General features: G+C 39.6%; 2 gene segments (V, D, J or C); both read right to left on the reverse strand.

Moving 5' to 3' along the window:
• Positions 1–444: 444 nt before the first annotated feature.
• LOC122994067 lies at positions 445–3,806 on the reverse strand. The segment is given in 3 exon segments: positions 445–597; positions 3,162–3,466; positions 3,557–3,806. Coding segments are annotated over 3 exon segments (504 nt in total).
• Positions 3,807–6,888: 3,082 nt separating this feature from the next.
• On the reverse strand, positions 6,889–7,773 carry LOC122993845 (the record flags this gene model as incomplete). The annotated part of the segment is given in 2 exon segments: positions 6,889–7,217; positions 7,510–7,773. Coding segments are annotated over 2 exon segments (372 nt in total), but the record flags the coding sequence as incomplete, so codon positions are not given.
• Positions 7,774–12,120: the final 4,347 nt, after the last annotated feature.

Consider the following 12,120-nt stretch of genomic DNA (forward strand, 5'->3'; position numbering starts at 1 on the left):
AGTCAACACAAATAAACTACTTTGTGATCATTATACTGTTATTATATATGTATAACTGTCTGGTTGTTTGTTGCTGCATCATATCTCTCATATTCATATCCAGCTCATTAACATCAGAGTTTCAGTTTTATAAAACAAACACTTAGACCACTGAAGTTTAACAGTGTGTGACTCCCTCTAGTGGATGTTGTGGAGTATTCTGTTGTCTTTGCTCCAAAGGTTTTTGTACAGAGTTTTGGTGTTTCCTGTCACTGCCACAAAAAAACCTTACAAACACAAACTAAAATGAAACACTCAGCAGTGAAAACAACATCAATAAATCCAAAAAAGCAGCATCATATAAAATAGGGTTAAAATAGTAAATAGAAGTATAAAATCATCATCAATGCAAACTTGATTTGAATAAAGCAATCAGAGGGAATAAGCCACTTTGAAAAGCTGCGTTTAGAGACGGGATTTGAAGGTTGGGAGAGAATCAGTGTTGTGTATGTCTGGGAGACAGAGGTCCAGAGGTGAGGGGCAGCACAGCTGAAGGCTCTGGACCCCATGGTTGTCAAGCAGGCAGGAGGTGTAGTGAGGAGAATGGCAGAGGATGATCTGAGAGTACAGGAGGGTGAGAGATACAGAGGTGCTAACTTATGAAGGGCCTTGAAGGTGAGAAGCAGAATCTTAAAGTCAATATGGTGTTTAACAGGAAGCCAGTATAGTTGCTGGAGAACAGAGGTGAAATGTTCTTTGGAAGAGGTTCTGGTAATGATACAGGCGGCAGAATCTTGAACCAGTTGAGGTTTATGGAGGAACTTGTGAGGAAGACCAGAAAGGATAGAGTTGAAGTAATCGATACAGGATGTAATCAGAGCATGAGTGAGAATGGCGGTACTGTTGGATATAGAGACAGAGATGAGAGATATTGTGTAAGTGGAAGTCAGTAGACAGGGTGATATTATTGATGTGTGGCTCAAAAGATAATGTGCTGTCAAGGATGATGCCCAGACTCTTAACCTGGGGGAAGGGGTGACTGTGGAATAATCAATAGTCAGTGAAAAACTGGTGAGTTTGGATAAAGTAAATTTTGTACCCACGAGGAGAATCTCTGTTTTATCACTGTTAAATTTGGGGAAATTATGTGAAAGCCAGGATTTGATTTCCAGCAGGCAAGCGGAAGAGGAAGAGGATGCAAGAGTGGAAGTAGGTTTGGTAGACAGGTAGAGCTGCGTGTCATCCGCATAGCAGCGGACATGTTTTTCAAATTTTGTGGTAAGAGATAAATGATAAAACGAAGGAGGCCCAAGACAGAGCCCTGAGGAACACCGCTAATAACAGGGAAGGACTGGGATGACCTTGTTCAGGTCGTCCATGGAAGAGGTTTTTTGGTCATTTATTTATGTATCTTGTTTAGTTTCTTTTTAGTTTCCAGAGGGATCACCTATATTTCACAGCTGCTACACTCCCGAAGGATAAAACATTGGACAGAAAGGTAAGAAATACTTCATCTACATATTTAATATCCCACAACTTTGGGTAAAGATGAAGATGAATTCCCTGTTTTTCTATATTAAACATCCTTGTAACAGTCTTTTCTGCTGACGTTCTTATCCAGAACACCTCATGAGAGGCTTGAAAACCTGGAAACAGTGAAAGTTTGTGTCTTTTCTGTCCTGGTTTACATAACTTACAACTTTTATCAGGTAGATAATAGTAAAACACTGACAACTGACAGTTCTTATGTCAACAAATGTAAATACCTGAAGACAACATGAAGTCAGTGACCATATCTCATTCACACTCGTAGTTCAAACAGTGGAGGCAGCAGACACCCTTGTTGAATGTCTAATGGAAACAGCTCATGATAAAAACTGACAGTATGAAACAAACATTCTCATATTTTCATTACATTCACTTTTTAACCCGACGAGTAACTTCAGGTTTTTGTTCAACACACAGTTTTATGTGACTTTATGTTTGATGGTGTCTTGTGTTTGAAGCATCATCCAGCTGGTTTGTCATTGATGTGGATTTGCTGCTCATGTGAATCCTCCCACAGTGTTTCATTAGCAGCTGTAACCACAGTGACTCTGATAAAACAGGAATTAGCAGAATCCATCTGATATGAAGCTGTGGTTTGAATACCACTTCCCTCCTCTTTGAAGAGTAGTCAGATATCTGTGTTCAGGTTTTTGTACAGCCTCTTCTACACTTTCTATCACTGTGGGCCTCAAAGCACAGTAGTAGAGAGCTGTGTCTGCCAGAGTTAGACTCTGTATGGTCAGCTCAGTTGTTGTAGCTGATGTTTTGGATTTATATCGTTTAACAGGAATATGTTCTTGTCTACTCCATGATTTTGCTCCTTTCCAGAGTATAAACTGAAGTGCCTGAAGGTCAGAATGATGTTTGTACCAGTAAAGTTCAGGGTAATCTGAGCTTGTCTCATAGGTACATGTGAGTGTGACAGATTCTCCTTCTCCTCTACTGACTTCATCTCGTTCAGGAGAGATTGTGTCTCCAGCTATTAGTCCTGGAAAAAGTAGAGAAAATGAAGCCATTAGACTAACATTGTTCATGAGGCTGAGAGGAGAAGACAGTGGAAAATGTCAACTGTACAGTGTTACTCTGTGGACACAAACTGATCAACTGTTCATTTGACTGATTTCTACAGAAATCATCTTCCAAGGTGTTACCTAGTGAAGGAAACATGTTGTATTAAAGTTCTGTTCCAGAGTCAAATATCCATCATTTGGAAAATATCACACAATGACAAAAACATACGTACCTACAAGAGCTGAAAACAGTGAAATGACAGCCAGTGTTTCCATGGTTACACAAGTGAAATGTGCTGTAAGTGAATGTTGAGTTTGAATAAGTGTTGAGTGGTTTTGTGAGTTGTGTTTGGTCTGATGTTCACAGCTGGAATCAAACAGCTCTCTGCCATGCAGCCACCTCTGCAGTCAGTAGGAGGAGACTCATATGTCAAATGACATTCATTTGTAAAACTCTTCATCACAACTGTGTCTCATGAGGGAAAAGAATCTAGACTGTTTGATAAGAAACCACTGAAGTTTAACAGTGTGTGACTCCCTCTAGTGGATGTTGTGGAGTATTCTGTTGTCTTTGCTCCAAAGGTTTTTGTACAGAGTTTTGGTGTTTCCTGTCACCGTGGGCTGCAGAGCACAGTAGTACACAGCAGAGTCAGACAGCTGCAGCTTCTGGATCTTCAGAGGAACTGATCTTAAGTTGGAATCCAGTGTGGATGAAAATCTTTCCTTAAACTCATCTGGTGTGTTTCCTTCATCCAGTTTAAAGCGGCTCAGGATGAATTTGGGGCTGTTGTTTCCATCCTGTTTGTACCAGAAGAGGTAATTATTTGTACCACTGCTGTTATATTGACAGCGAAGTGTTACTGCCTCTCCTTCAGCAGCAGTCACATCTCCTTTTGGTTGCAGCACGTTGTCTTTTTGTGCTCTGCATTCTGTAAAACAGCAACAAACAGTATCAGTGAGCTGTTAAAGAATCATGTCAATGTTGGATTGATATGACAGAAACAGAGCTGTGTTCATACCAAGGCACATAGCAGCCAGCAACACTGAGATGAACAGAGACGTCATATCTGCAGTGTTGAGTAACTCTGAGCTACAGCGAGTATAAAGAAGACTCTGATCTCTGTTTAGTCTTCATCAACACTAAGTTGGTGGATTTAAAGGAGGAGTCTGATCACAGTGACAGAGCTCATTCACAGCCCTGTGTTATTCCTCCTACTGACAACTTTACACTAAACACATGTTTGTGCCTCTCTCCTTTCCTAGCATAGCTTGTCTTGTATGTAGTCATCACTGGAGATTTAATGTTTCCTGTTTTACATCTGGTGCAGACTCACTTTGATCCTCAACATATAAAAGGTGATAATATTCCTGAACCTGCTGCTGCTCCTTTAATGTTTTTCATCTTAAAAGCTGCAAATAATTTGAAAAACGTTTGACTTTTTATGATCTTTTCAGAATTGATTTCCTCTTGAATATAAATGAACAGTTTAGTGTCTTTTGGTCCTCTGCAGCCGTCAGAGGTCAAATGTAAAGATGGTGGAGTTGTTGTAGAAACTTCAGTTCTTATGAATCAGCTGATTCTAAACTTGGTAAAAGCTTCAGCTGTTAAACTGATTCTTTTGAGTTTTTGACGTGTGAAAATAGGAAAACAGTGATATTAGACTGGTAGCATTGACATCAATTGAAGGCATTATGGTAGGGAACCTATGAAGCGAGGTACCCATTTGCTTATAATGATGGTGGAGGCACTGATGATGCTCTAAACACGACAACTTATTTTAAAACACCTTGAAAATCCTACAGCTTATGTTAGACTAATGTTTATAGACTTTAGTTCACTATTTAATATCATACTCCCTCAGACCCTGTTAAACAAGCTGGAACAGATGGAGCTGAACCCCTATATAATCAGATGGTTCCTTGCATTTCTCATAGAAAGACAACAGCAGGTGAAAGTCAACTCAACTCTCTCTGACATACAGGTTATAAGTACTGGAGCTCCTTAAGGCTGCGTAAGCTCTCCTGTTCTTTAACATTATATATGAATGATTGTAGAAACCAGTACACAAACAACTACATGATGAAGTTTTCTGATGATACAGCCATACTCAGTTTACTGACAAAAGATTTAGACATTGCTGTGTATAAGTCACAGATAGAAAAGGTTGTGCAGTGATGTGAGGGGTAAAACCTGATGTTAAACGTTAAAAAAACTAAAGAAATGGTCTTCGATCCCAGGTCTGATGATGATCACAGCCCCGTTTGAATCAATGGGGAGAGTTGAGCAGGTAACAACATACAAGTATTTGCTTTGATTTTCAGTTACATTGGGCTCATCAAGTGGAGTATGTCTGTTCACAAATGAGTCAGCGTCTGTATTTTCTGTGGAGGCTCAGGGTCCATGGAGTGGATAAAAGCATTATGTTACTGTTCTACAGGGCAGCCATTGATCTATTATTCGTTACAACATCACAACATGGTTTGGTAACCTGTCCCTTAAACTCAAATAACAACTCCACAACCTGATCAAAGGGACTGGAGAAATACGTGGCTTGCTGCCCCCATCTTCTCTCCAGGAGATATTTGAGGAGACAGCGTGGAGGCAGGGCCTTAAAATCACCTGTGACCCAAACCACATCCTTCACCGAGAGTATGAGCTGATGCCTTCTGGCAGAAGCTACAGGTTACCAAACTGTAAGTTTAACAGGTATAAATTCTCTTTAGTTCCACTATCAATCAAACTACTAATCAGTAAGAGATTAAGTTAGGGGGGGAGGGGTGTTATGGCTTTTACAAGGGGGGATGTGCAATGTCCTCATGTAGTGCATTGTTTAATATTCTTGGTAGGTATGTTCTGGTGTATACAGATCTGTGTGTGATACTGCATGTTGACTGTAGTTTGACTGTATATGAATACAGATGTATTGTGTGTATATGGTGAGGCTAAGTGCTGTTATGTTCTCTTAAATGCCCAAGACAAATTTCTGTCAAGGGAGACAATAAAGGCTAATTTGATGTAATAAATGAGCAGCAATGTCAGAGTTTTTATGCTTCAGTGTGTATTTGGGGTGAAGCTCAACATGTTGCCAAGGATAATGAACAATGGAAGGAGCTGATTGTGGCCTGATGTCCCACAGGGAACAAAGAGAATGAAGTCAGTCAGTCAGTGTCCATTTATTATGTTTGATGGTTTCTTGTGTTTGAAGCATCATCCAGCTGGTTTGTCATTGATGTGGATTTGCTGCTCATGTGAATCCTCCCACAGTGTTTGATTAGCAGCTGTAACCACAGTGACTCTGATAAAACAGGAATTAGCAGAATCCATCTGATATGAAGCTGTGGTTTGAATACCACTTCCCTCCTCTTTGAAGAGTAGTCAGATATCTGTGTTCAGGTTTTTGTACAGCCTCTTCTACACTTTCTATCACTGTGTGTCTAGAGCACAGTAGTAGAGAGCTGTGTCTGCCAGGGTTAGACTCTGTATGGTCAGCTCAGTTGATGTAGCTGATGTTTTGGATTTATATCGTTTATCAGGAATATATTCTTCATCACTCCGTGATTTTGCTCCTTTCCAGAGTATAAACTGAGGTGCCTGAAGATCAGAATGATGTCTGTACCAGTGAAGCCAAACATCAGTATAACTTGTCTTATAGGTACATGTGAGTGTGACAGATCCTCCTTCTCTTCCACTGACTTCATCTCGTACAGGAGAGATTGTGTCTCCAGCTATTAGTCCTGGAAAAAGTAGAGAAAATAAAGCCATTAGACTAACATTGTTCATGAGGCTGAGAGTACAAGACAGTGGAAAATGTCAACTGTACAGTGTTACTCTGTGGACACAAACTGATCAACTGTTCATTTGACTGATTTCTATAGATATCATCTTCCAAGGTGTTACCTAGTGAAGGAAACATGTTGTATTAAAGTTCTGTTCCAGAGTCAAATATCCATCATTTGGAAAATATCACACAATGACAAAAACATACGTACCTACAAGAGCTGAAAACAGTGAAATGACAGCCAGTGTTTCCATGGTTACACAAGTGATATGTGCTGTAAGTGAATGTTGAGTTTGAATAAGTGTTGAGTGGTTTTGTGAGTTGTGTTTGGTCTGATGTTCACAGCTGGAATCAAACAGCTCTCTGCCATGCAGCCACCTCTGCAGTCAGTAGGAGGAGACTCATATGTCAAATGACATTCATTTGTAAAACTCTTCATCACAACTGTGTCTCATGAGGGAAAAGAATCTAGACTGTTTGATAAGAAACCACTGAAGTTTAACAGTGTGTGACTCCCTCTAGTGGATGTTGTGGAGTATTCTGTTGTCTTTGCTCCAAAGGTTTTTGTACAGAGTTTTGGTGTTTCCTGTCACTGTGGGCTGCAGAGCACAGTAGTACACAGCAGAGTCAGACAGCTGCAGCTTCTGGATCTTCAGAGGAACTGATGTCCCGTTAACTGTAGCATCAAATCTGTCTTTCTGGAACTCTGCAGCATTATCTCCTCCGCCAGACTTGTAACGCCGCAGCATATACTTTGGAAAATCATTTACTTCTTGTTTGTACCAGAATAAGTATGGACTTGGGTCACTGGTCTTAAATGTACAAGCAAGTGTAACTGTGTCTCCTTCAGCAGCAATGACATCTCCTGTTGGCTGGGTCACGCTGTCTTGTCCTTTACACTCTGGGGAAGAACAGAACATGCAGAGGAAGAGATGAATCAATAAAGATGATTGATTAAAGGAGAACAATCAGCAGCTTTAAAGAGTTACCTAGCAGACACTGAGACATCTAGAATAGTCTGTTTTTTAATCATTGCTGACTGTCAGACTGAACTACATCTTTTTTTCTAAAAAGAATTATAAATGGAGGCAGAAGTAACCTGTTTCCTTTATGATGGACATTAAAAGCACTTATAGCTCAGTTCTGTGTTAAAAACTGTTGAGAAAGGAAACACATTCTGCTTTCTGTCTTACCAAAGAAAAGAGCAGCAAGAATAATCCACAGCCAATGTTCCATCTCTACAACAAGGTTTAAATCAACAGGAGAAACTATCTGATGTTCAATATTCAGTCTGAGAATTGTTCTCTTCACAGCAGCAGTTATTATTGACAGAATGGTTGAACACAGTGCAGAAGTAGTGCACCGCCTACTTGATAATGTGGCCCTCTAGTGGAGGTAAAAAGTTCAGTACAACAGTGTGGAAAAAAGGCTTCCAGCAGCTTGTCAGTGTGTCAGCTTGTGTTTTGTACAGAGACTGTGGGTTTGCTGTCACTGTGGGCCTCACAGCACAGTAGTACAGAGCAGAGTCTGTCACTGCAGCAGAGGAGATCTGCAGATCCATTTGGGTTTTATCTTTAATCACATTAACAGACAGTCCAGATACTGGATTTTCAACCACTTCTCCGCTTTCCATGTGAGAGATGAGGAACTCTGGTGGTTTTCCTGGATATTGTCGATACCAGAAGAAAAAATTAGCAGCTCCTTTCGTATATGTACAGGACAGAGTAACAGTGCTGCCTTCTAAACTGTTCTCTTCATTGTTGACTGGAGTGAGTTCTTCACAGCTGACACCTAAAGGAAGAGATAACTCTGTTATAACATGTTGTCTCAGTAAATGAATCACATTCAGATACTATTAGTATTCAACTTTTATAAAATACAGAATCCAACATACCTGCAAGAATGGCCAGAAATAGTAAGTAAAATACGGAGTATTGCAAAGCCAGCATGTTGAATGAAGGTAATGTTTGTGGTTTGTGTATTGAACTCTGCTGAATATGGAAGTTTGTCTCTCTTCTATAGTTCAGTAACAGTTTAGCTCCTCCCTGAATGTCTCCGTCTCTTTGTAGTTCTGTATTTATAGTTCTCTCTGTTAGGAAAGGCAAGTTTATTTGTGTAGCACATTTCACCAACAAGGCAATTCAAAGTGTTTTACATAGAGCATAAAAGGCATCAAAACAGAATGTAAAGGCAACACAAGTAAAAAGACATTTAAATACAATAAAAAGTGTTAAATTTGGAAATAAAAAGAAGCTAAAAAAAGAATAAGACAGATAAAACAGGAGAATAAAATTTACAGTGCAGTGTAAAATATTGACCCTTAAATTTGGTTCAATAAAACTCAAACAGAAAAGTCTTCAGCTGTGATTTAAAAGAACTGAGAGTTGCAGCAGATCTGCAGTTTTCTGGGAGTTTGTTCAGATATGTGGAGCATAAAAACTGAACGCTGCTTCTCCATGTTTAGTTTTGACTCTGGGGACAGAGAAATGTATTTTGACCCTAAACCATTCAGTGCTTTAGAAACATACAGCAGTATTTGACATCAGTTGTTTGACAGACAGGAAGCCAGTGTAAAGATCTGAGAAATGGAGTGATTTGATCCACTTTCTTGGTCTTAGTGAGGACTCGAGCAGCAGCGTCTGAATCAGCTGCAGCTGTCTGATTGTTTTTTAGGGAGACCTGTGAAGACAGTGTTACAGTAGTCGAGTCTACTGAAGAGAAATACATGGACAAGTTTTTCCAAATCCTGCTGAGACATAAGTCCTTTAATTCTTGATATATTCTTCAGGTGATAGTAGTCTGACTTTGTAATTGTTTTAATGTAGCTGTTGAAATTCAGGTCTGAGTCCACGACTACACCAAGATTTCTGGCTTGGTTTGTAGTTTTTAACATTATCGATTGAAGCTGAGTGCTGACTTTTAAACGTTCTTCCTTGGCTCCAAAAACAATTACTTCAGTTTTATCTTTGTTTAATTGAAGAAAATTCTGGCACATCCAATCATTGATTTGTTCAGTGCACTTACTCAGTGCTTGTATTGGACCATAGTCCCCTGGTGATATGATTATGTAAATTTGTGCATCATCTGCATAACTAGTAACATATTTAGTTGTTTTCCATAAGTATAACTTCCATAAGCTAGTGGCAGCATGTAGATGTTGAACAGAAAAGGCCCCAGAATGGAGCCTTGAACAGACAAACACTGACACACTACATCAGTATCTGCAGTAATACTCAGGTGATTCATCAGATAAAGTATCTGCCATGATGAGACCAATCTACATGTAATATAGTCTCTTCTTCCATGTCATTATAATACTTCAGTGTTTTCACTACCAGTTATATTCATTCAGTCACGTCAGCAATCCATGACCTCATGAGACCTCATGTTGAAGTTGTTCCAATGAGTTTCAAGCAGTGGGGTGCACAGATTTGAATGTGGGAAAAAGAGAGCACTGCTATGGGATCAGTACTCTGCATCAGCAGATACTCTGAGCTGAGAGACAGGAATCCTTATCAAGAGAGAAAGAGTCAGACCCATTCATCCCTTCTGTTACACTTCTGTGATTCAACTGTGGAAATGACAGTGATGCTGCAGTCACCATCAAAATCCAGGTTTCACACATGTTGGATACAGATGAGTCTTTTGTAGGGCTGAGTCAAATATGTGAAGATTCAAACCACTGAAGTTTAACAGTGTGTGACTCCCTCTAGTGGATGTTGTGGAGTATTCTGTTGTCTTTGCTCCAAAGGTTTTTGTACAAAGTTTTGGTGTTTCCTGTCACTGTGGGCTGCACAGCACAGTAGTACACAGCAGAGTCAGACACTGCAGCAGAGGAGATCTGCAGTTTGACTCCACGCTTGTCTTCAAACAGATCAGTGAAGAATCTTGTTTCTGACTTCAGAGAGTCTGCTGGTCTTGTTTTGTTCAGTCCTGAGATGTACATGAGGAACTCTGGTGGTTTTCCTGGATATTGTCGGTACCAGAAGAAATGGTCAAAGTTATCAGCTTGTTTGGAGTAGTTGTAGGACAGAGTAACAGTGCTGCCTTCTAAACTGTTCTCTTCATTGTTGACTGGAGTGAGTTCTTGACAGCTGACACCTAAAGGAAGAGATAACTCTGTTATAACATGTTGTCAAAGACTCATAACATGAATACATACAACTTCATGCTCAGTTTTCAATCAAACATCAATAGAAGTAAATATGAAGTGTGTCACCTACCTGTTAGTGTGATCAGAAACAAAGTTGAAAACAGACTTAATTGCATTGACACCATCTTGAAGATAAGAAGAAACTGTCTGTGTTGTTTAGTATGAAACACCACAGTGAAAGTTTGTGTCTTTCTGTACTTCAGTGACAGTTTTGCTCCTCCCTTAATCTCCTCCTCCCTGCTCTCACAGCTCAGAGAGTGGCTGCACCAGAGATGGGCTCCTGAATACATCTCAAACTTGGACCTACAAAGTGGGACATTTTGCAAAATAACCTTCAAATAATCTTCAGAAAATACTCTACAGAAGAGGTAACAAAATTAATTAACAGTAGAGGAAATATCATCTTTAGATATATTTTTAAATCAAAACAGCTAGCTAGCTGTCAACTGCTGACTGCTACTGTTACCTACATTCCAAAGGAGAAACTGCACTGAGGAAGCTAACAGAAGAGTTATTTTGTGAAGAAGAGAAAGAGACAAGAAGATAAATTAAGGGGTCCTTGTTGGTGGTATTCTCTCTCTCCATGAACTGGTGTGATGGTGGCACAACCAACGTTTGCAGCGGCCTCTCGTAGTTCCGACTTGCAGTATTGTTGTCCATGTCTACATCTACATCTGTGACATCCTGTGGAGTGTAGGGGAAATATGTCTATAATATGTCTATATCAGTTTTTTTGGACATTTGTAACAAAGACTTTTGCTTCGAGAGATACTGGCTGGGAGCTAAATCAGCTGATGGCGTTTGGTCTGCTGCACCCAGTGGACCCAAAGCAAGCGCAGATGAGTGCAAGCTAGGCTAACTGTTAACCTATACATACCGGTCATGCAACAAGAATCATGTTGCCAAATGTTCTCTGGACAGCATAATGGATTATATAACTCCCCCATCAGTGCTGGTCAGTCGTTGACATGCAAGAGCTGTCTACATCCAATTGAGACATGTACTTTTCTCTTTAAATGCACTTTAATACACTGTGCTGCTAACTGCTCGTTCGTTTTTTGTTTTTTTCTCTTGGGATTTATGTGTTTTTATCATTTTTTTAAATATAATTTTTGCATACACAGTATATCTTTATCCTTTATGTTGTTGTTGCACTGCTGTGCATTTTGTTTTTTGTGTATGCAAATACACAAGAAAATGTCAATAAACTAAATCTTGAATCTTGAAGTAAAGATTTAGTTATGTAGTTAAATAGTGCCTCAAAACCTCTGTTGTATCATCACTGAATAAGAAAGTTAAAGAAGTTTTAAACATCCAGCTTCTCATAGAGTCCAGACAATCCTTTAAATCAGACAGTTTGCTGAAATTGTCACATCTGAGGGAAATGTACAGCTGTTTGTCGTCTGCATAAAAGTGAAAAGATATGTTAAAACAGTAGTATATGAATAGAAAATAAGATAGGGCCAATAACAGACTCTTGAGGCACTCCATAACTCAAGACAGCAGCATCAGACATATCATTAGCAACCATCACAAATAATTGTTTATTTGATAAATATGATATAAACCAGCTTAAATCAGAAACAGATGGGCCAACCCACCGTTGTAGTCTGTCACTGAGGACTCCATGATCCACTGTATCGAAATCTGA

The sequence above is a fragment of the Thunnus albacares genome, chromosome 12, assembly GCF_914725855.1.
Source record: "Thunnus albacares chromosome 12, fThuAlb1.1, whole genome shotgun sequence".
NCBI classification, from domain to species: domain Eukaryota; kingdom Metazoa; phylum Chordata; class Actinopteri; order Scombriformes; family Scombridae; genus Thunnus; species Thunnus albacares.